At 42.9% G+C, this 21,887-nt stretch overlaps 1 protein-coding gene and 1 long non-coding RNA gene across 3 annotated transcripts in view; one reads left to right on the forward strand and one right to left on the reverse strand.

Moving 5' to 3' along the window:
• Positions 1–17,975, reverse strand: part of STK39 (serine/threonine kinase 39) — a 278,661-nt gene extending 260,686 nt beyond the window's left edge. Inside the window, exon 1 of one of the 2 annotated variants that reach the window (XM_070580065.1) lies at positions 17,476–17,975. In XM_070580065.1, the coding sequence (XP_070436166.1) occupies positions 17,476–17,674 (199 nt within the window). In that variant the 5' untranslated portion in view covers positions 17,675–17,975. Of the gene's footprint in view, positions 1–16,542; positions 17,397–17,475 lie in introns of those variants that run through there. The other variant, XM_070580064.1, reaches the window with a different exon arrangement.
• The window catches only part of LOC139076625 (uncharacterized), a 33,296-nt gene continuing 15,348 nt past the window's right edge, over positions 3,940–21,887 (forward strand). Inside the window, exon 1 of the long non-coding RNA XR_011528392.1 lies at positions 3,940–4,226. This is a non-coding gene — a long non-coding RNA (uncharacterized lncRNA). The remainder of the gene's footprint in view (positions 4,227–21,887) is intronic.

Consider the following 21,887-nt stretch of genomic DNA (forward strand, 5'->3'; position numbering starts at 1 on the left):
AGAATTGAAGACAACTGACAAGTGAGACAGGGCGCACGTTTTCCCAATTCACACTCCATATGGAAAAAGGGAGGCTGCTTCCCAGGGAAGTAATTACTGACTTAAAAGAATAAACTGCTTTTTAAGTACATCATAAGTAAACATTTTTTAACAAAAATAGTACATTAATCAGGACTACATTTTGGACAGGTTACTTACCTAAGAGTAACGTTACATAAACAGTAACTTGTGGTGCCTGCCACACCCCAGTTCCCTTCCCAGGCAGGGCTTCCGCGGTTATGCCCTGATCCAATGAGGGCACCTAAGCTTAGCACAGCAGTTATAGGCGGGCAGGTGTCCTATGCAGAGTCTCTGGTAAAAACTGGACTCCCAATCTTCGGGATTAAAATTGGGAAATAAGGAGAGACTCCAGCAATTAGCAGCCACAGCTATGGCCAAAAGAGAAAAGAGGAAGAGAAAAGTTGGAATGGCCGTAAGGGCTATGAATGAGCCAAAATTCTGACTCAGCAGAAACTACAGGCTAGAGAAGAGATGAGCAGGTAGATGGGAACAAAAACTGGTGCACACTGGTTGGCTAAGAATACCAAGGTTACAGGATCCAGAAGTAAGGATGCAAAAGTTCTTGCTGCTGAGGTCTTGTCCACTACCAGGGTTCATGAGAACACATTTGACTGCAATTCCTGAAGACCTAGATGCTCCATTTTTCCTGGGCTGCCGCAAAACCCGGGATTATGGATGAGATTCCTATCTCCCTATTCCTGTATCTATCTCTATAAAGAACGTCCTATTACTTGGGGGTAATTTTGGTGAGTGTCTGGTCCTTGTAACCAAATGGGTATATTAATCAATTATGTTATCTCCTGTAATCCAGACTTCTTTCCATAAATTTATTCATAGTAATAAACTTTATGACATTTCATTTTTTTAGTCAATAAAATGATGCAACTTGCATTTCCTAAACTCAGATGATAGTTTTTCTCTTTTCCAATCCAACACCACCACCCCCCTCCACCATTTTCTCCTCCTGGTCTTAGATATTTTAGGTCTGGGTCAAGTAGGGGATGAGGCAAGATGTCTTCTCAGTTTAACTCCCTTCTACCTTTAAGGCCAGAAATGGGAGCAACTAAGAGGGCAATTAATTAACATAACAATCGGAGGAAATTTTCACAGTATCTATCAAAAGTAAAAATGCAATACCAATTCTTCTTGCACTTCCACTTCTGGATATCCATCTCACAGAAATACGGAAACCTGGAGACAACCAATAAGTTAATCAATAAATGACTGGGTGAATAAAGTACATCCACAGACTAGAAATGGACTTGGAATATAAATAAACTGGCATATTTTTAAATGGGGTGTATCTATGAGGAATGACCTACCATGATAGCTGTGAATATCTGTAATGTGTATATTTTACTACAAATATATACAGAAAATACACAGAAGTAAAATATACATGTAATATATATTACTTTACAGAAATAAAATTCATAAGTTGTAGAATAATATGCATAGTTACCACATTACATGTATAATAATTACATTTTGGAAAAACCTATGTGTATACGTACACTCAGAAAAATGTCTGGAAGGATACAAACCAAACAGACCAGAGAGGGTTCTCTGAATGAAAACTGATGGTGATTATTTTCATCTACTTGATACAAAGTGTTTATTATATCTTTGTAATTTAAAAACTGTTTTAAATAAAATAAAGATTAGTCATGCCAACAGCTATTTCATCCTTTTGATCAAAATGCTATGAAATCCCTGAATTGTAAAAGACCAAAACATTCAACACTCAGATGATCAAATTAAATTCCTAAAGATTCCTTTCTCCCACATGCCCATGAAATCAATAGCTAGTTCTACAAAAAGATATCATATATTTATCCAATCTAGAAAATTCTCACACTGCCAGGTTTGATATGCAAAGTCAATGTGAAATCTAAAAGTCATTACTGTCTTCAAATGCACCCACAATGAGAAAGTTACTCCTAACTTCCCTCTACCCGAGAACTTTCCGTAAAATCAGGAAAGTACCAAATATCAGAATAAGCACCCAGAGGACAAAAGGCAAAGTATAACAGATATTTCTAAGAAATATTAAATTGTAAGACAGATGTATGTTTAGATTGTAAATGTATTCTGTGATTCCAAAAACATTTCAGTCTAAGAAAAATACACATCTATACTCTGTCCAGTAATCATAAAGTATGTTTGACTCTCAGTGTGTACAAAATTTTCGAGAAAAAAAATCACTTTTGCAAGCAAATATTAATCTAAGACAGGTTTATTTTTCTTGCTCTAAACAAATTAAATGTGAAAGTACAGGGAATGCTAAAAAGTATCAATTTCCAAAAATATCAATTTACACTTTTTTTTTTTAAAGATTTTATTTTTTCCTGTTTCTCCCCAAAGCCCCCCAGTACATAGTTGTATATTCTTCGTTGTGGGTCCTTCTAGTTGTGGCATGTGGGACGTTGCCTCAGCGTGGTCTGATGAGCAGTGCCATGTCCGCACCCAGGATTTGAACCAACGAAACACTGGGCCGCCTGCAGCGGAGCGCGTGAACTTAACCACTCGGCCACGGGGCCAGCCCCTCAATTTACACTTTTTTAAAAGTCCTATCCTACTTAAACTTACACTCCTACACCAAACTTCAAACAACATCCAGCCCTGGTGATGAGGTAACTGGTAATTTTTCCGCCTTTTTACTCATCTATTATACAAATTTTCTGTAATAACCATCTCTTATTACTTGTATAATATTTGGGAAGTTTAAAATAAATAAGCTTGGAGTTTTCTTACAGCTCAGGGGTCTAGGTAACATCCACTTCTCAGTCATTGATCCTTAGGTGAGAAAGGGGCGTGGGCCAACCACAGGAAGGACACTCCACAATTCTAATCCATGTACACATCTGTCTCCCTTTGGAATAAACAGCAAGTCACTTAGCACTTAAATCTGTAAATTTATAAAGATAACATTCCGCTGTCTTCCCACAGCTAAAAGCATATATTTTATGATAAGAGCTTTTACCAGAAACTTTGCAATTAATAAATGGTATACTTGCACATCTCCTCATCCTTCTATTATTTCTGCCTTTAGGATAAGATAAACTAAATAAAATGGGCAAATTCTGTCAATAACTATTACTAAGTTTCTCATCTTTTTATCCTAACAGGGTGGCAATTCTTTTTTGAAAACTGCCTAGAAAACTGGCAGTAAAATACTGCTGGCCTGACTTCAAAGTAAAGAAACGTTCATAATTGTCTAAGCAACCATCTACCCTTAAACTGAGTGAGGCATAGACGTGTTATTTTTAGGGCTGTGACAGATTTAGTTCACTGACTTGTAGGTGGCAGGAGAAATAATTACATATGCATGCAAACAATCTATATTTTGAATGTGGTGTTGAGTTTTAAGAAGGTCAGTCTGGAATAAAACACCTCAAGGCTAAAAAGAAGATCAGCATTACATGTACATACACACACACAAAGACACACACACACCCCTTCACCCTTCAAATGTCACATTAGAATCGACATCTTTAGATTTTTTACCAAGTTATACATTTCTAAAGTGACTTTTCCAGCAAAAATCACTCTGATGGACAGGTCACACAGCAAGTTAGTTTATGAAACCTCTAATCCACCACACTGTAACAACCAGGGTAAAGGTAGCTGGGTAATTAGTTCCCCCACCACAAGTTAAAAACAAAAGTTAAACGAATGAAAAACATTGTGTATTCATCAGCATTGAGCCAAATAAAGCTGCTGTGGTAGAGAGTGTGCAAAGAGGGCAATAAGAATTCCTCCCATCCCTCTACACACATCCCCTTGCCATGGGATTACACCACTCCTCCCAGTAAGTGAGGAAATCCACTTCCCTTCCCCTGGAATCTGAGCCTCCTTTGTGATGCGCTCTGACCAACTGAAGGAGGTGGAGTGGTGCTTCAAGCCTGGGCCTCAAGAGTCCTTGCAGCTCCCTGCCAGCTATGTTGGAACGCTGCTGCAGCCAAGACACAAAGTAAGGCGAGCCTCCTTGAGAAAGAGGAATCAGTGGAAAGAGAGGGCCAGCCAACAGCCAGCAACAACCAGCATGCATGCGAGCAAGACTGTCTTAAAATAGGTAGCCCCAGCCCAGCTGGCCACGGGACTGGCCCTAAGCGAGACCAGAACTGCCCAGCCGAGCCAAACTCAAATGGCCAACCCACAGAATTGTAAGCAAATAGAATGGTTGTTATTTTAAGCTGCTAAGTTTGGGGGTGGTTTGTTACACACCTATACATAGCTGATACAGATGCCATCACAATCCACCCTCGGGGAACTGAGCCTCTCAGTCTGTCAGAGGCACCCTCGAAGCTTCAAATGAGGTGCTCACCTCCACAAGATGGGGCCGCTGAACCTTTCTTAGAAACATTACATTGTCCCTACTTGCCTTGACCCCTTGTAAACCACTGCAAATTTTAACTTGGATATACCCCCGAGTTCTTACTCTCTCCTCACCACTCCTGCTCAGGTCTGAGGTCTTTTGCTGCCTGGTGCTGGTCTCAGCCTTTTGACAATCCCAAGACTGTCAAAGCCCTTGTCTCTGGCTTTACAGATCTGATTTTGGAATCCTATCCCCTACTCCGCCATGCATCTTCCCAGTCCACCATCAGCTTTTGCTTTGCTGTCCCTACCTCCAGACAAACGGCTTACTGTAATCTCAAACCACAGACCTGGACAATCTCATTACTTAGAGGAAGCAGTGATGTAGAATCTATTAAAAGTAAGAGTAAACAAAACTCACTTTAAACAAGTTACAGCACTGTGCAGGCTAGAGTCATTTTATAAGATTAAATAATTATGCCAATAAAGCTACAATTGCTTAAAACATGGTTGGGAATATCTTAAGAGCAAAATTAGTGTCACATTAGGAAATCAGTCTCATTTCTTCATAGGAGGGCTGATGGAAATGGGGAATCTTTTAAATTTAAAATAAAATGTAGTTATAAAGCATAAGTGGACACCCTCCCATGACATCCCCTTGAAGGAAACAATACTTCTTGTGTATATACATTCTGATATGATAAATTTTAAAGTCAGTCATACCTCACAAAGACCACCTTTCATATTTTTGTCACTTCCTTTCTTCCAAGTAGCTCCAAGAGACAAGGGAATATTTAGTTTTTAAACAACTGCATACAGCTGAAAACAATTCACTCTTAATATGTAGACTAAACAGACCAGAACCTGTACGTGCAAGCAAAACAAGTGTTGACCGGAACTCTAACACAGCCCGGTCACTGCACATCAGTGCTGCCCCGCCTTTAAAGCCATGTAAGCAAATACATAAGCTATAGACCTGCCTATATCATCTATTTCTAATGGGTTTTACAGAACAGGACATGAAATTATAGCCCTTAAAAAGTCTTGCTGCTCTTATAGAAACAACTGGGAAGATGGCTATAGACGAATGGAGAGGCTCACCCTCTCTTAGCCCTGGAGATTACGACTTTTTAAACAACTGATGAGTATTTATTTTAGTAAAGATAAACAACCTAGCCCTGATCTCGACTTTCGCCGAAAACATTACTATGTTTAAGTCGGCCCTAATGATCACAGTTTGAAACGACACTGAAACACGTCTCTGAGCCTTATTTCAGCCCCCTCAAGTGCCCAGGAAAGGTGCCGTATTAAAAATATTCGTACCACGACCCCTGCTGAAGGTCAGGCACTGGATTTAGGACTCTAGAAACTTGAAAGGGCCTCTACGAGGAAACATAAAAAAGGATTACATCGTCAAACATTCCCTGTTACGGCCCTGGTCACCCAAGGGACGCGAAACGTGAGAAAGTACAGACTGTTCCTGAATTGCCCAAAATTAAACCCAGTTAATCTCCCTACACAGATTTTTTTTTTTTCCAGCCATCAGTCATTAATTCCTTCTCCTAACAAAGCAGGTATCCTACCTAAAACGGTTGTTAGTGAGTTAGGATTTCTACTAAGGTGCTGACTTAAAAACTGGCTGTTTTATTTGCTTTGTGATACGTAACTTAGGCTAAACCATTAATCCTTTCATTACTCAAATACAAAAACGTTTTAAACTCAAGGGAAAGGAAGGGACCATGATTCAAACTCACCATTTAAGTAACTAAAACTGACATAGGTATTATTCTCATAAGTAGAGTTAAATTCACACAACTTCTCTGTAATTTCATCAAAAAAACCTATTTAGTCAGTTCCTTCTTCATAACATAAAAAAACATAAACTGAAGTGATTCTGTCTACCACATCCAACCCCAAGAGTCTGAGTGATTTCTTCAGGAAATGTAACATTTTGATACTTCTGAAAATACTGGATTTCATCTGGGAGGATTCTATGTTCACAGGAATCCCAAGAACATCCCAGAATGAGTTAAAGTGGTTAAGATAAAACCTCATACTTCAAAACTATCTGCCAGCATCAACAGGAGTATCTGTTTCACAACACACACAGAAGAATAACCGTTCTTCTGAAAATATGAATCGATTAGTTTTCAACTAGAGCACAGAGTGAAAACAAAAGATTTTTTTTCATCAGGTTAGCACCGCCTGTCTCCCTTTTGTACTTCTACATCAGGGCACTGCTTTAGCATGTCATCAGGGGGTGGCATCATGCTATTTACAGCCAGCATAACAGTATTTAGCGAGTTTTTGAATGTTTCTGAGAAATTACCATCCACGACCGTCCAATAGGACTTTCTGCAGTGATGGAAATAGTCTAGATCTACACTAAACAATAAAGTACCTTATAGACGTAAAATGAAATACACAAAACACAGCCCCGCAGCTGCACCAGCCACAACTGGCATGTGAAATGTGCCTAGTGCAACTGCGGAACTCTATTTTATTTAATTTTTTACAAAGACTTTATTCTTTCAGAGCAGTTTTAGGTTCACAGAAAAACTGAAAGGCAGGTAGAGATTTCCCAGATCCCTCTTGCCCCCACACATGTATAGCCTCCCCCATTAACAACATCCCCCACCAGAGTGGTACATCTGTCACAACTGATGAACCTACGGTGACACATCATAATTACCCAAAGTCCCCAGTTTACATTAGGGTTCACTCTTGGTGTCGGACATTCTATGGGTTTGGACAAATGTATAATGACATGTTTCCATCATTATGGTACCACACACAATAGTTTCACTGCCCGAAACATCCTCTGTGCTCTGCTTATTCATCCCTTTCCCCAAAAAAAATTTACTTAGGGGTCGGCCCAGTGGTGCAGTGGTTAAGTGCTCATGTTCTGCTTCTCAGCAGCCCAGGGTTCACCGGTTCGGATCCTGGTTGTGGACATGGCACCGCTTGGCATGCCATGCTGTGGTAGGAGTCCCATATATAAAGTAGAGGAAGATGGGCACGGATGTTAGCTTAGGGCCAGTCTTCCTCAGCAAAAAGAGGAGGATTAGCAGCAGTTAGTTCAGGGCTAATCTTCCTCAAGAAAAAAAAAATTAATTTTAATTAATTTAAATTTAAATAGCTACATGTGGCTGTGGCTAGCATACAGGACAGCTGAGAGCTAGACATTCTGCTGGGAATGCTGCTCCTACTCTGTTTAAGTATCAGCCTGGCAGAAGGGGCCAGTCTCTAGTATAGAAACTTTGCTCCAGCTAATGATGAGCCGTGAAGCACATCTAATTCATAGGCTTTCTCCACCTAATCAGCTTGCTGCCCCTCAACCTTTTACTTTCCAACACACACTCACACCCCCAACTCCACCTCACTGACAGGTTACAACCAAAGATTAAAAATACAGTCTACTGTAACAGACCAGGCAAAAGACGATGGTCAAAATGAAGCTATTTTATGTTTATATATCGCCTGCTAAATAAACATGCCCTGATGAAGAAAGAAATATATATAACGATCATTTTAACACCTCTAAAGAAATAAGACTTTTACTATCATATCTACATGGTAAATATATTCCTAGATAGATACATATTTACTTTATTAAAATGGTAGTTTTATAAAATTCATTGAGTCAATAATATTTCTAACTTCTTCCTTCTCACCAATGATGAATCAATGTGATGTAAGCAGAAGAAAATGCTGAACTAGGTAGAAATCATGGGCTTTAGATTCTAAGCACTTTTGGACCATAGGCAAATTACTTCAACTTAGGCCATCAGAGTCTTCAATTGTAAAAGGAAGAAGCAGGAAGAGATCTTCTCTTTGGTCTCTTCCAAAATCAAATTTCCTTATTCGCCCTATATTCTTCTGCCATTCTTCACTTAGAAACTCAATTATAAAAGCCAGCCCTGACCTATCATTCCTGCCCCTGACCATCCTCTTCCTCTGCTTTCCTGAGTGACCCCATAATTAAGCAAAGGGGATGGTGAAATTGTCAATGCAAAAGGAAGAACTAGATAATTCGAATTAAAATGTAAGCAACACAAGATAGGCCAATAGGCACCAATCCAGAAATATAACCTGTTTTCAATCCCCAAACTAAACAGGGCAGGAGAGAAAGAAATTGGAACGCCCCTTGTTACAAATCCTGGTGCAAACTGATGCTACTGGGTCAAAACAAGGTCACAAATTCTTCTAAGACCTCAAACATCAATGGACTGATTGTGAGAAGTCTCAGAATTGCCACAGGTCACTGACTTCCTACATACTCCCCAAAAGCAGATCTATCATTCATTCGGAAGAAAGTCATCAATCTCTCCTTACCATACCAGCTGTTCTAGTACATAGCTCCAGTAGTGACTAATGGTTGGAAACTTAAACCCCATAAATGTCACCAAAATGTATACTTTCCCCTAAGGAAATAATTGAATGAGTATCCCCAATACTAGGCCTCTGAGAGTTATACCAAATGCCATTTACTTGGAAGAAGTTTGAAAATAAAGCTGTCTTAAAATGTTTTCCCATATATCAAAATATACAATCAGTTTAAAAAGTCAGTTCAGCTAATTCCTCAACGTCCAAGACGTTTCTTAAAGCTAAGCCAGAGTTCATTCTCAAACAACTGGCAAGTGAGCAGACACTTGAAATATATCAGCATTTACTCACATCAGATTCCAGTGTTTATCTAAATCAACTCAAGAACCAAAGCACTGCCGATCCATTCTCTAAAGGACGGTTGTTTCTCCTCTGCTTCCTAGTTAAGCCAAGTCTAAAATTCATTTTTAATTAATATATTGAATTCTTCTCTGGTATCAAAAACTTGACCAATGAATGGCAGATTTGGAAAAAGAAACACTTGAAACATTTGAATCACTTCAACCATCTTAGAGTTGTTTTGGCATAATTTAAACCAAACTATCCTAGAGGAAAATGTAAAACCTCACATGACTACATGGAGAATTCTATCTCAATAGGAAAAAAAAAACTTTTGCAAAAAATACACCATAAAGGAATTGTAACACCTATTAGATTGGTTTTGACTTAAAAAGTAAGACCCAGTTCTACAGTCTTAGCACGTACCACACCAATCCTATCACCCTCAGTCCCGTGTCATTTATAAAAATACAACTCCTGCCATCATAACAATCTGAAAACCACCTGTCCTGAGATCCTCCTCCTGTGTTTCATCTGCATCCCTGATCTTCTCCAACAGTCTTGATATCTACACAGCAAGAGGTCCCAGAGAGTTTCAAGGCTGGGTTATATATAAATGCAAACACAGCAAGAGATCATGGGTATACTCAAGAAAGGAAAGCTCTAGAGAAGAGCAGGAGAGTAGAGCCAGACTTCTCCATCCTGCTCTACAATACTGAAGTAAAAGGTCACCACAATTGTGGCAGGGAGCTCTGGGTCCTTTAACCTGGAGAGGTCACCTCGCAGTCCGATGACCTCAAGAAGGCCAGGCCTCTGCCTGCCTGCCTACCTGCACAACACAGGCAGGTGGAAGCACTCAAAGTGCTTACTCTTGATCTGGGAGGATTAATGAGCTAATTTCTACAGAGCCCTTAAAGCTGACTGGCCCAAAAGCAAATAAATAAGCACCATCATTAACCACAGGCAAGATCAAATCTTCAGGATCCAAGGAGGAAAATTTTTAGAAGTCAGGCAATGCGCTTCCTCCACAAAGAGAGAGGGAATATTTGCCCCAGAATTCAGACTTTCATCCAGAAAACATTTACCAAATACTTAACACTAGGTGTAGGGCATGGAGACAAGAGAGAGGAGTTAACATCTAGCACCAGGATGGACAAGCAGACAATACACTGCATACAGTGTGAGGACTGCCGGGGGGTGAAACACCCAACAGAGCAGGGGGCAAAGGGGAAGGAGGCTCAGGGGCAAAGACTGTTTCTGTGAAGAGAAACTATTTATTCTGAGTCTTAAAAGGGAGCCCAGATGAGGGTGTGTTCAGTTTATAAACATGATCAAGCCATACATTTATGATATGTACACTTTCCCACTTGCATATTATACTTCGATAAAGGTAAAACTTAACAGGAGAGACAGAGCTCTCCGTTAAACAGATGAAAACAGAAGCGAAGGATGGTGGAATGGTGTTCCAAGCAGAAGGAAAACTTGCCTATCAGAGGCTATGAAAACATGAAGCATTCAGCAACTGAAAAAGATTCCCACTGGGGGCCGGCCCCGTGGCGAAGTGGTCAAGTTCGCGCACTCCACTTTGGAGACCCAGGGTTTCACCGGTTCGGATCCTGGGTACGAACATGGCACCCCTCATCAGGCCATGCTGAGGCAGCGGTCCCACACAGCATCAACAACCAGAAGGACCCACAAGTAGAATATACAACTATGTACTGGGGGGCTTTGGGGAGAAGAAGAAGGAAAAAAAAAGAAGATTGGCAACAGATGTTAGTTCAGGTGCCAATCTTAAAAAAAAAGGTTCCCACTGGCTGGGATTCTGTACCAGGAATGGAAATAACAAGGTATGGTTGGAAAGGCAAGACACAATTCCCAAAGGCCTTAAACACCACACTTAGACTTAATCCTGAGGATGACAGGAGAGCCACTATAGGTGTTTAAGCCTGGGGGTAACTGACAAAAATTTTAGTGTAGCACTATCACTTTGGTAACAATGCACACTAGAACTGGAAGCAGGATTGGAGACAAGGAACCTGGTTAAGAAGTTATTACAATAATCCAGATAAGAACTGATAAGGGCCGGAACTAAACTGGTGGTGGTGGCCAAGAGGAAGAGTGAGAGACAGATCAAAGCAGAACATTTAGGACTGAGGACCAATTCGCTGTGGGAGATGGAGGAAGATGGGAGAGTGTAGGCTGACCAGTTGTTTTGCACTCCAGGGTGTTAAGGAAGATGGAGAATGTTGAAGGAGCAGGATTAGTATTGAAGCAAAGGTGGAGAGACAATGAGTTCAATTGTGAGTATGCAGCTCTGTGAAACATCTAAACAAAGACATAAAAAAGGTGGCCCACACACCAGTTTAAAGATCGGGGAGACTCTTGGCATTTTAGGCGGTGGTTGAAGCCTCAAACACATGGAGACATGGATCCTGGAGCAGAGGCAAGCAGGGAAGGAGAAGGAGAAATGAGAGATGGTGCCAAATCCTGCAGAGAGAGGAAGAGAGAGGACTGCAGTGTCCACTGGCACTGGCCACACAAGGGTCACCGTGATTGTGGAGATTGCAACTTTGGTTTCTTAGCAAGAAAGTAGAAGCCAGATTGCAGTGGGCTGAGTAGTGGGAGGTCCTCTCAAACAGCTTAGCTGTGAAAGGAAGGAAAGAGATAAGGTGGTATCTAGAGAAGGAAGGAATAGTGAGAGTGTCTTGTTTTGTTCTCTTTTGTTATTAAAGATAAGAGAGAGACTTGAGAATATTTATAAACTGAGGGAATATTTATAAAGCAGAGAGGGAAGGAAGTGGAAAGGGGAGCAGTAGTGACGACTTTATCTGAAAACAAATGCCCCTGTCCTCTTACTCTCTGGGACACACAGCGAATATTTCTTTTAGTCAGCAGCATTTCCTGCCAGCATGGCAGCCTCCGCAGGGCAAACTCAGAGGTGGAAGAAAAGCGCAGTCTTAGCAGGTTGTTCTCAGAGCCCTTTCATAATGGGCTGTTCCTCCCAGCAACCTTCCTGCAGGATGCTCTCACTACTTGTCAGAGGGCCATTTGGCACCTAAACCTCTGAGCTGTCCAAATCGCCAGGAGCTCCACAGGTCTCTTCAGCTTCCTCCCTGCAGTAGAGGTGCGAGGGGAAGCCAGCCCCACGTGGGCCTCTGGCTCCTCCTGCAAGTCACCTTCCAGCCACCCACCGGAAGAAGGAGACTGGCAGGCAACCTCTCCCGCCTGCTTCCTCCCTGGTAGAAACCAAGCGGAGAAACTCTTCAAGCCACTCCAAAACCCTGCCAAAGACAGGACTGCATCTCTCCTGATTGCCTGAATCTGATTAGCAAATGCAGTTTATAGTAGTTTCGGCTATGGCTAACTGAGAGCCTGCCCTGTGCCAGGTGCTATTCTGAGGGCTTTACATTCTCTCAATCCTCACAACCCTGTTTTTATCACCTCCATGTTACAGATGAGGAAACTGAGTGCAGACACATCTAAGTAATTTGCTCAAGGTCACAAGGCCGGGGACTGCCATTGCCAGGATATGAAATGCACCAGGCCATCTGACTCCAGAGCCCAAAACATTTTAATTTATTCTCAAATACCATGAAAAATGTAGTATACAACAGACTACAAGAGTCAGGGAAAAATTCCAGATATTATCGGTCGCAAATCAAATGTATAAATCAAGCAAGTACTGCAGTGATTCTACCGTGAATTTCTTTTCACCTAGAGATTTTTCCCACACGGTAGTTTGAACAGCACATTTAAAGATTTTATTTTTTCCTTTTTCTCCCCAAATCCCCCCGGTACACAGTTGTATATTCTTAGTTGTGGGTCCTTCTAGTTGTGGCATGTGGGACGCCGCCTCAGCGTGGTTTGATGAGCAGTGCCATGTCCGCGCCCAGGATTCAAACCAACGAAACACTGGGCCGCCTGCAGCAGAGCGTATGAACTTAACTACTCGGCCACGGGGCCAGCCCCTGAACAGCACATTTAAAAGAGCATTTCTGTTGTGAATGTAATTAACGCCAATGAATTGTACACTTAAAAAAATGGTTAAAACAATAAACTTTGTTATGTATATTTGTATATTTCACCACAAAAAAATACAAAAAGAACATTTCTATATATATTTTTCTCTTTACGAAAAAAAAAGGTGAAACGATATTAAAATCCAAAGCCCTGTCTTAGGCCAAGCATCTCAGGCCTCTTTTAATTTACAAAACAAAGCTAAACTAACAGCAGCAGCAAAGCAGCCCAGTTTAAAGGTCTGGGAGATCACCACACACACTCAGTGCTCCAGCTCTCTGAGGTCCTACAGAAATGACCGTGCGACACTGTAGCTCCCACCATCCTCAAGATTCCTAGAACGTGAATCAAACATCAAACTGGAGAAACTCTTGAGAGCACAGAGCAAAGCAGGAATGCTCTGGGCTGCTTGCTGTTCTCATTTTAGAAAAGGCTGTTGCCCCTTAAGTCCTGGCCACATGCCCTATTACCTGGGCCTGGGAAAAATGCACCTGAACCATTAACGAAGACTCACAGGAGAGAAATAAACAGTCCTCGGAGAACCCTCAGTCAAACTATGGCTAGGAGTCTGGGAACCAAATCCTTTATGTTGACTAGGACCAAAAATTAAACGCATTACTGTCAGATTATTCAAAAGGACCATACTGAGAGATCAAGTGCAAAACTAAAGGCTCATCCTGCAAAAAAATCTAAGAAAATCAAACATACTCTGAGGCACAAGTCTGTTTAGTGTTTCTCTGAGGAATCTCAGCAAAGATAACAGCCAGTGCTAGAATTACCCGATTCAAATACAAAAACTGATCATGGCAATGACTAAAACTCTTTGACAGAAAAGTCCTTTAAGTTTGTTCAATTCTATTCTGGACGCCCAAGTCAACATTTATATGCTTCACCTTTTATTCTTTGTTCAGTGAATCAAGGTGATACTGTTACTATCATCAACAAATAAACTGATTTTTCAACTGGCGTATCTCTGGGTGCCCCTTACACTTCTAACGAAGGGCTCTGAGGGTGAGATGCGGGGGTGAGGGTGTGAGGAACGAAGATCAATGAGGCTGAAGAGTATAAACAGGCTAGAACATCTTGGAAGAACAGTTACTTCTTTAGCAGACAGAAATATCTGAACTCTACTAGACAAGAATATTGATGGTTCAAAGAAGGAATTTGATAATTTCACAACACTGTGCACCCCTTTCTAAGTACAAAGCTCCCTCCAACAGATTTTACACCATTTCCAGGTCCTGCATCAACTTCTGAACCAGATTATCCCTAAGAGCATTACAAATTCTCCACACAAGATCTTTTAAACACAAGAACAACAATACAACAAAGAGAAAACTTTATTTTTAGACTTGCAAAATCCTGTGTTTATTTTTCTAAAACAGAAGTCAAACAACAGAACCTGCTTTGTTTCGACTTTAGTAAACCTATTCTCTCCTAATCTTGAGGCCCCAACTTCTGCCCAGAAGGAAACGAAGAAAAAGTGCTCCGTGCCACGTTAGAAAGTTAAAACACCCTGCATCCCTTGGCCTTCCGATCAGGTACATCCGAGCCTCCTGCTGGCGACGGTTCACACTGCCGGAGCCCTATCATATGACACCTGCCGTATGGCGGGGAGAGGCAAGGCTGTCCACCTGCATTCATGTCAAAACTGGTTCAGTGTTTGAACTACTAACTTCTGCGTGTAATGTTTAAGCAAAAGTGCTTACCCACAGCTTCACTCTTAATTACTCAACTAGCTTTAAACACTAAATGGAAATGGATTTGTAATTCCCTACAAACATTAAGCCCTTGCAAAACCCTATTTGAGGAATTTGATTTTTCAATAACAGCCTCCACACAGGCCATCTCTTTTGGTTGGAAAAATGTGAGCTCAATTTAAAATGCAGAAAAGTCCTTCCTACAATGTGAATGTGCAAAAATCGAGATAGAAGTAATAAGCAGGTGTTTCTGTTCTCCAATTCCTCAGGTAAGTTTCTTTCTTTGTTTTTTATTAAGCTGACCAACCATAATTAACAATACTGTTACTGTAAGCAGAAAGAAGCCCTGCCATTAGTCCCATCACTCAAACTAAACTAAAAATAACATTTTATTCATTGGTTCATAAAACTCATCAACTCAAAATTCTATGTTTTCATGCAGCAAAGCATGCATTTTAACCCTAATAATTAACAAAAAAAAAGCATATAAACTGATTTATAAGTAAATTTCGATACCGGCCCTATGGAAAACTATGTGGCAGATACCATCATTCAACTTCTATGGACCATTTCTACATGCTGGAGACAGGCGACACTAAGACCCTGGAGGAGTTCACCGCTAGTGAGGGAAGGCAGCAATGGAAATAATTAAGCATCTCACAAACTCTAACTCGGACTGCAAAATTCAGCTCCACTATACCTTCTTCTGTGGAAAACCCTGCTTCCTTATTTCTCCCAGCAGTCAGTCACTCCCTCCTTCGAGCTCTCCCAGGGCTCACTCACCACATCCTATAGAATCGTTTACATAAACTCATTAAGTCCTTGAGGGCAGGAACCTTTTTTATTAATTTCTATACTGTTAGCACTTCACACAATGCTTGGGACATTGCAGGCCCTCAGATTTTGTTGTACAAATAAAAACTATGGGGTTGCCCGCTAAGAAGTAAGTAAAAAGAGAGGCACGGGAAGCCAACACACTTTGCCCCAGGAGAAGCAGAAAGCTTCTCAAGGAACATTCACCCTGGAAGCCAAGTGAGAGTCATTACAAGGATGGGTACCTCCAGGAGAGAAGAGCCTGTGCAAAGGCAGCAAGGAACGGAAGACCAGGTGTGTCCTAGGACAGCTGACTATTAGCAGAGCAGGGAGGGGGCAAGCAGGTTGAGGGCAGGTGGCAAAACTGGAAAAATGAAGGGGGTTACATGGCAGGTTAGAGGGGTTTATTGAATACTCCAGGCTGTGAGAAGCCCTGAAGTTTCCTAATCCACACAGTGACACGAAGGCTCTTCCCTTGAGTCTTTGGCCAAAAGTTATGATATGTCTGGGTTTTCAAAGAATTTCATGTAAAGATGCCTATTTTAGATTATTATGAAGCTTTTATATCCTAGGTTACTGTTCTGCCCATCATTTCCTCATATATATGTGTCATTTCTTCCTTTATATGAAATATCTATACATTTCCGTCTATGCTATGTTTCATTCACATAGTAACAGGTGATAAAGGCTCATTTGAATACCTAATGAAACCCCTATATGTTTTAATTTTTTAAAAGGAAGGGGTGGAGAATTTTTTTAAATGAAAAGCAAAGAAATAAGATAGTCTGAATTCCTTTTGCATCACCTTATTTAAACATCAAGCTATAGGAAGGCAGCATCCATCGAAGCGCCAGCACGGTTAGGAACTGAGGGCCCACTTTACCTGGAGGCTTCCCTAACTGGGTTTAAAAAAGACTCTCAAAGAGCTTGATCCAAAAGGGAAGGTTCTAAGTGAGGGGTCAACACAAACCTGGCCCTTCACGTGCGTGGCCCAAGGAAATGTAACGCGGGCTTCTTGCCGTTCGACTTTGCCAGGTTTTTAAAAATGTAAGATAAGGTGCTATTTGCGAGCCGACTAGAAGGCACCTAAAAGCAGAGAGCAGATCACCGACAGCCTCAGGTTTCACTCTTGCAGCTCGGCCCTGGACCAGAGGGAAGCATCGGCCCGATGCAGGGCAGGAGGCCAGGGCGCCTGTTCCCCCGGGCGGCCAGGCTGGGCGGCAGGCGGCGCGCCCCGGCACCAAGAGAGGCGGGTACCCGGGCGCGCCGGGCTGCAAGGCGGGCGTGGAGCAGCGGCTGTCAGGGAGGGAGACCAGCATCCTCCCCGGCCTCGGGAAAGAACCTGGGCCTCCGCGACTCCTACGTGGCCCCGTTACCCACCGCGAGAGGCAGCTGACGGGAGGCAGGGACGCGGAGCTCAGAGAGCAGAGGCGCGGCTGCGCCAGCAGAGTCCCCCAGGACACCGCCCCCGGGGCGCGGCGCGGGGGCGCTGGAAGCCCAGGGCGGCGCCCCCGCAACCCCACCCCAGCCGCAGCTGCCTGCCCGCGTGGCCAGCGGCCACGGGCTGCGGCCCCGGTTCGCGGGTGGAGGAAGATGCGGCAGCGTCGCCGGGTCCCCGGCTCCGCCGCCCCGGCGATCCGGGAGATAAAAGTTTGCAGCATGCGGCTCGTCTGCACTGCGAGTCACATCCGCCGCGCCACCTCTTGCAGCATCAGCGCTCACAGAACGAACAAATACATTTTAAAAAAAAAAAAAAAAACTGTTGAAGCCAGTAGGCCCCGAATCCGGCCGCTCTGCCTCCCGGCCGTGCAAGCAGGCGAGCCCAGCATCCCGCGCCCCCTCCCGCGCACGGCCGCGCCTCCCGCCCGGCCTCAACCGGCCCCGCCGCGCCCGCCGCACTGACCGATAACCTCCTGCAGCTCGTACGCGTCCCTGCAGATGGGCCAGCCGACGGCCTGCGCCGCCTGGGCTGGGGCCGGGGCCGCGGGCGGCGCCGGAGCCGGCGCTGCTGTCGCGGCCGCCGGGGCCGCTGCCGCCGCTGTCACCGGGGCCGCCTGCTGGGGCTGCTGGACGTGCACGGGCGAGCCGCTCGGCTCCGCCATGATGCTGCCGGAGGAGAGCGGGAGGACGCGCCGGCCGGCGGACGACCTTCCACTTGAAACTTCCTTTCCCTCGCCGCCGACACCTCTCGTCCGGCGCACGCCCTCCCCGCCCGCCGCCGCCGCGGGAGCCAGCCACGAGGGGAGGGAGCGAGGGAGGCCGAGCCGGGCGGAGGGAGGAGGCAGCGCCGGCGGAGGCGGGGAGGGGAGGAGGCGGCGGCCGCCGCGCTCGCCGCGCGCCCCGAGCCTCGCGCGCGCAGCCCTCCGCCTCGGCGAGGGGAACGGCCGCCCCGCCGCTCCCTCCCGCTCTGCTCGCGGCCCGGCAAGTTTCCACCCCAGGGGAGCAAGGCCGGTGCGTGCGGGCTTTCGGGGCCCGCGTCCCTGCCCGCTCGCTCCCTGCTTTCCCTGCGCCTTCTCCCCAGACACTCAGGCTCTCCAGAAGATGCCCCCTAGGGACCCCGAGGGCGGGGTCGTTGAACCGCCGCCCGGCTCTCAGATTCAGGAGTTCCCCCCCAACTAAAGAGAACTTGACGTTCATTTACAAGTTAGCGAGTGAGACACCCACACGCCGGCCGTTTGTAGGACGCCAGTTAAAAAATAACCCAACTTGTAACTTTCCGGCGCTTTACCTGCCAGTATCCCTTTCCCACCTTGCCTAATCTAATCGTAACCCTGCTATTTTTTTCTTAGTGAAACATGATTCCTTAGGTCCCTGGCTGTTCACAGACTTTCTTCATTTGTTCCAAGCCGCTTGGATCCCAGGGAGGTGATGTAAGGGCCTGTGAGGTTAGAAGAAGTAATGTAAGAGAGACTTGGACTCTTTATTTCAAATTCTATACCCTTAGTAACATGCCACAGTAACCCGTTAGGACAAGAGACAGCAGGAGTTTCTTTTACAGAGCATACTGGGTGTCAGAGAATACTGTACTGAGGTGTAAATAAACTGCGTTGAAAACTTTTAATTAATTGCTGCTTTTTCAACACTCCCAAAGTTACCTCATCCTTAAAACTGCTATGGTATAACCATAGGTCTTCCTAATTATAGGTGTCGCATTTAACACTGAATGTTCTGTGTTCCCTCTGTAGAGATGACCAAGTTAAACCGTTCTTGTCTTAAGTGAAACAGTGCAGTGGATCAGAGGTTGTCTTGGTCATTTGGCCAAGATTATCTTGTGTACTTTTCATGATGACGACGACGACTGAATAATGAGCAAGAATAATGAGCATATAATAAAAACTCTAAGAAAGATTGTGTTTATATTCAAAGATCTCCTTAAATTTTTTTTAAGATACTTCAGAGGAAACCCAGAAATTCGTTAGGAGAAACATTATATGTCTAATCAAAACATTGATGTTTACTGAGGATGTGTGCTTAATCTCTTACAGCTTTATAGAACATTTGTAGTGAATCAACTATGGTGCTCCAGTCGTTGAGCAAAAATTTAGGCTGAGCTAAGAAAGTGTACGTTCTTTTATGCACGGGTGTTCAAAAACTGTGTATTGATTTTAATGATCGTCAAGAAACAGACAACTTCATGAAGAAATAAATTTCAGACCTGTGATGTTTTAAAGGGGGAAAGAATAGGGAACAGGGTGCTGTCTACCCGAAGCCATACCTGCTCACCTCGTCAAGTGCTGCTCCCCACCCAGAAGAACTTCAAGGACTACATCTAAGGGAAAAGAAAAATGATTAAATGAATATGACTTCCATTTTGTCATATGAATTGATGCTCTGGCTGTCACACCATGAAGCGGGACTGTGGAGGCCAGGAAAGTTCTTGGAATAGGAAAACATGATGCTGTCAAGACCAATAGCACAGATTTGAATCAAACACTGATCACTTAGTTTCCCACAAAGAATGACTGTTCCGTAGTCACAGACCAGATATCTGTACCCGGCTGACCACTTTCCAAATGGCTTCCAGGATGACGACTTGCAGGTACGGATGACTCAGTGCAGACCCATTACTATTACCAGTAAATCAGTTTAAAGAGGAATGGCTACTATCAGTGGCCTTTGGTATCATTTTTGTATGTGAAGAACAGAACATGAATTATATTTTTAAATTATATAAAAGCATTAGATTAGATTTTTAAGTTAGTGTTTCCATAAACAATTGAGTAAAGTGGTACTTACAACTTGGAAATATGTGTATTTAAAAAGTATCCAAGTGATAGACAATTTTCCCTGAAAACCCATTACTAAATTTGAATGGAAAGATGGCAGGGGAGGAGGCCTTTAAAATATAAACAAGATTTATTTCAATACATAAAGAATACATTCAGTCAGAGACTTTAAAACACAGAAAGGAAAAATAAGGGTCTAAATTTTTTTTAAGTGTTTACAAATGCCTCATTATGTGTCAGGGTTTCTTGACTTCAGCACTTCTTGTATTTTGTGCCAGCTAATTCTCTGGGTTGTAGAGGTCTGTTCCCCTGGCCTCTACTCACTAGATGTCACTAGCACCCCCATTCCCAGTTGTGACTATCAAAAATGTCTCCAGCATTGCCAAATGTCCTCTGGAGAGCAAACCATTGCTGCTTTAGGTAAGCTAAATATACAAAAATGGTCATTTTATAAACAGATTATTGCAGTGGTTATTTGCTTTACAGAGAGCTTAAATAGGGTTTAGTTATTCGTAAATCCTGAAGAGGAACAAAATATGCTACCCTAAAATATGCCACTTTAGCATAGGATGATTTTGAACTGAAGGCAATTAAGAAACAGACACAGGCAGAGCTCTCTGCCCTCCCCCATCGGCCTAAAAGTAGGGCATAAGTTTCCCTTTTGTAAATGGAATTTCCATTTGGAAGGAAATTTCCCTTTGTAAAGGTGCCTCCCTCTCCCATACCAGAATGAGGAGAGTGACTCTTCTCACTAGAGATGGCACTGAGATGAGTCTGTGTAAGCAACCCTTATCTACCATTGGTTTCCCTTATGCATTTCCTAGTCACCTTCCCACAATTTACCTCACCACAGAAGCCCGAACCCCCTTTTCCTTTCTTTAGTCACTTCTCCACAATTTATCACCCTTTGTTAAAATGGTATAGAAACTTCCAGTTATAACCGCTCCTTGAGTTATTCATCACTGAGTACTCCCATGTATGTGCACATTGCACCGCAAATAAACTTTGTTTTCTCTTCTAGCTAATCCGTCTTTTGTTAGTTTAATTAGCAGACCTCTAGTTAAGAAACTTTAATGGTTAGAGGAAGTCTTTCCCTTCTCTGCAACCTTTTGAACAGCTGAAAGAAGACGTGTAGTGTAGTGTCCAAGGCCTTGAAGGAAGAAAGTACCAGATTCAAATCTTGCCTCCAACAATTTTTTTATCTCTGACTTTGAACTTACTTAAACGCTCTGAGTCTCAATTTCCTCATTTACAAAATCAGCATCATAATAACTTCCACAGCGGTTGTTACAACATAATTTGTATGTAAACACTTAGCATAATGGTTGACACAAAGTAAATGTTTAATAAAATGAAAACCCTCATCAATGTCATTGTCATCATCATCATCATCATTATTCTTATCTGCTAAGATTTGTAACAAAATATATAGGAGAAAGATATATAATAATGGCAATCATGAACTGTATAGACTATAAGCTCCCTGAGGGCAGGAATTTTTGTTCCTTTGGTTCCCTGCTGTATCCCAGTGCCAAGTAACATCTGGCACAGAATACACTCTGTAAGTGTTTGTTGACTGAATATAAAACTTTTTAAGTGTATAAAGACATGCTTTGAAGCATCAGAATGAGACAGCAAAGTCAAGGGTGGATTAGATGGGAGGAAACTGGAGGTGGAGAGACCTATTTGGAAGCCAAGCAATAGGCAAGTTAGAGAATGTGGATGTGAATAAAGTCATGATATTGAGCATAATGATGAGGGGGTAGGCTTCAGAATTATTTAAAGAGCAGAGAAATGGAAATCAATGACAGATGAGATTCCTTTAAAAGTCAAATTGCCCCAATGCATTAAAAAAGTAGATGAACACAAGTACAATTTATAAAATGATTTAGAAATGTATCTATTGAAGGAATGGGACACTTTCTTGATTGACAGATGGTCTTTCTCCCGTGGCTAACCTGTAATCTACTGCAAAGTCACTGCCATTGCATGGTGGGAACAGGCCAGATGTTCTTGGGTCTGTAGAAAATCTATCACCATATTTTCCATCTCTATCACCATATTTTCCATCTCCAACTCCATCATACTT

This window comes from Equus przewalskii, chromosome 17 (assembly GCF_037783145.1).
Source record: "Equus przewalskii isolate Varuska chromosome 17, EquPr2, whole genome shotgun sequence".
Taxonomy (NCBI): Eukaryota; Metazoa; Chordata; class Mammalia; order Perissodactyla; family Equidae; genus Equus; species Equus przewalskii.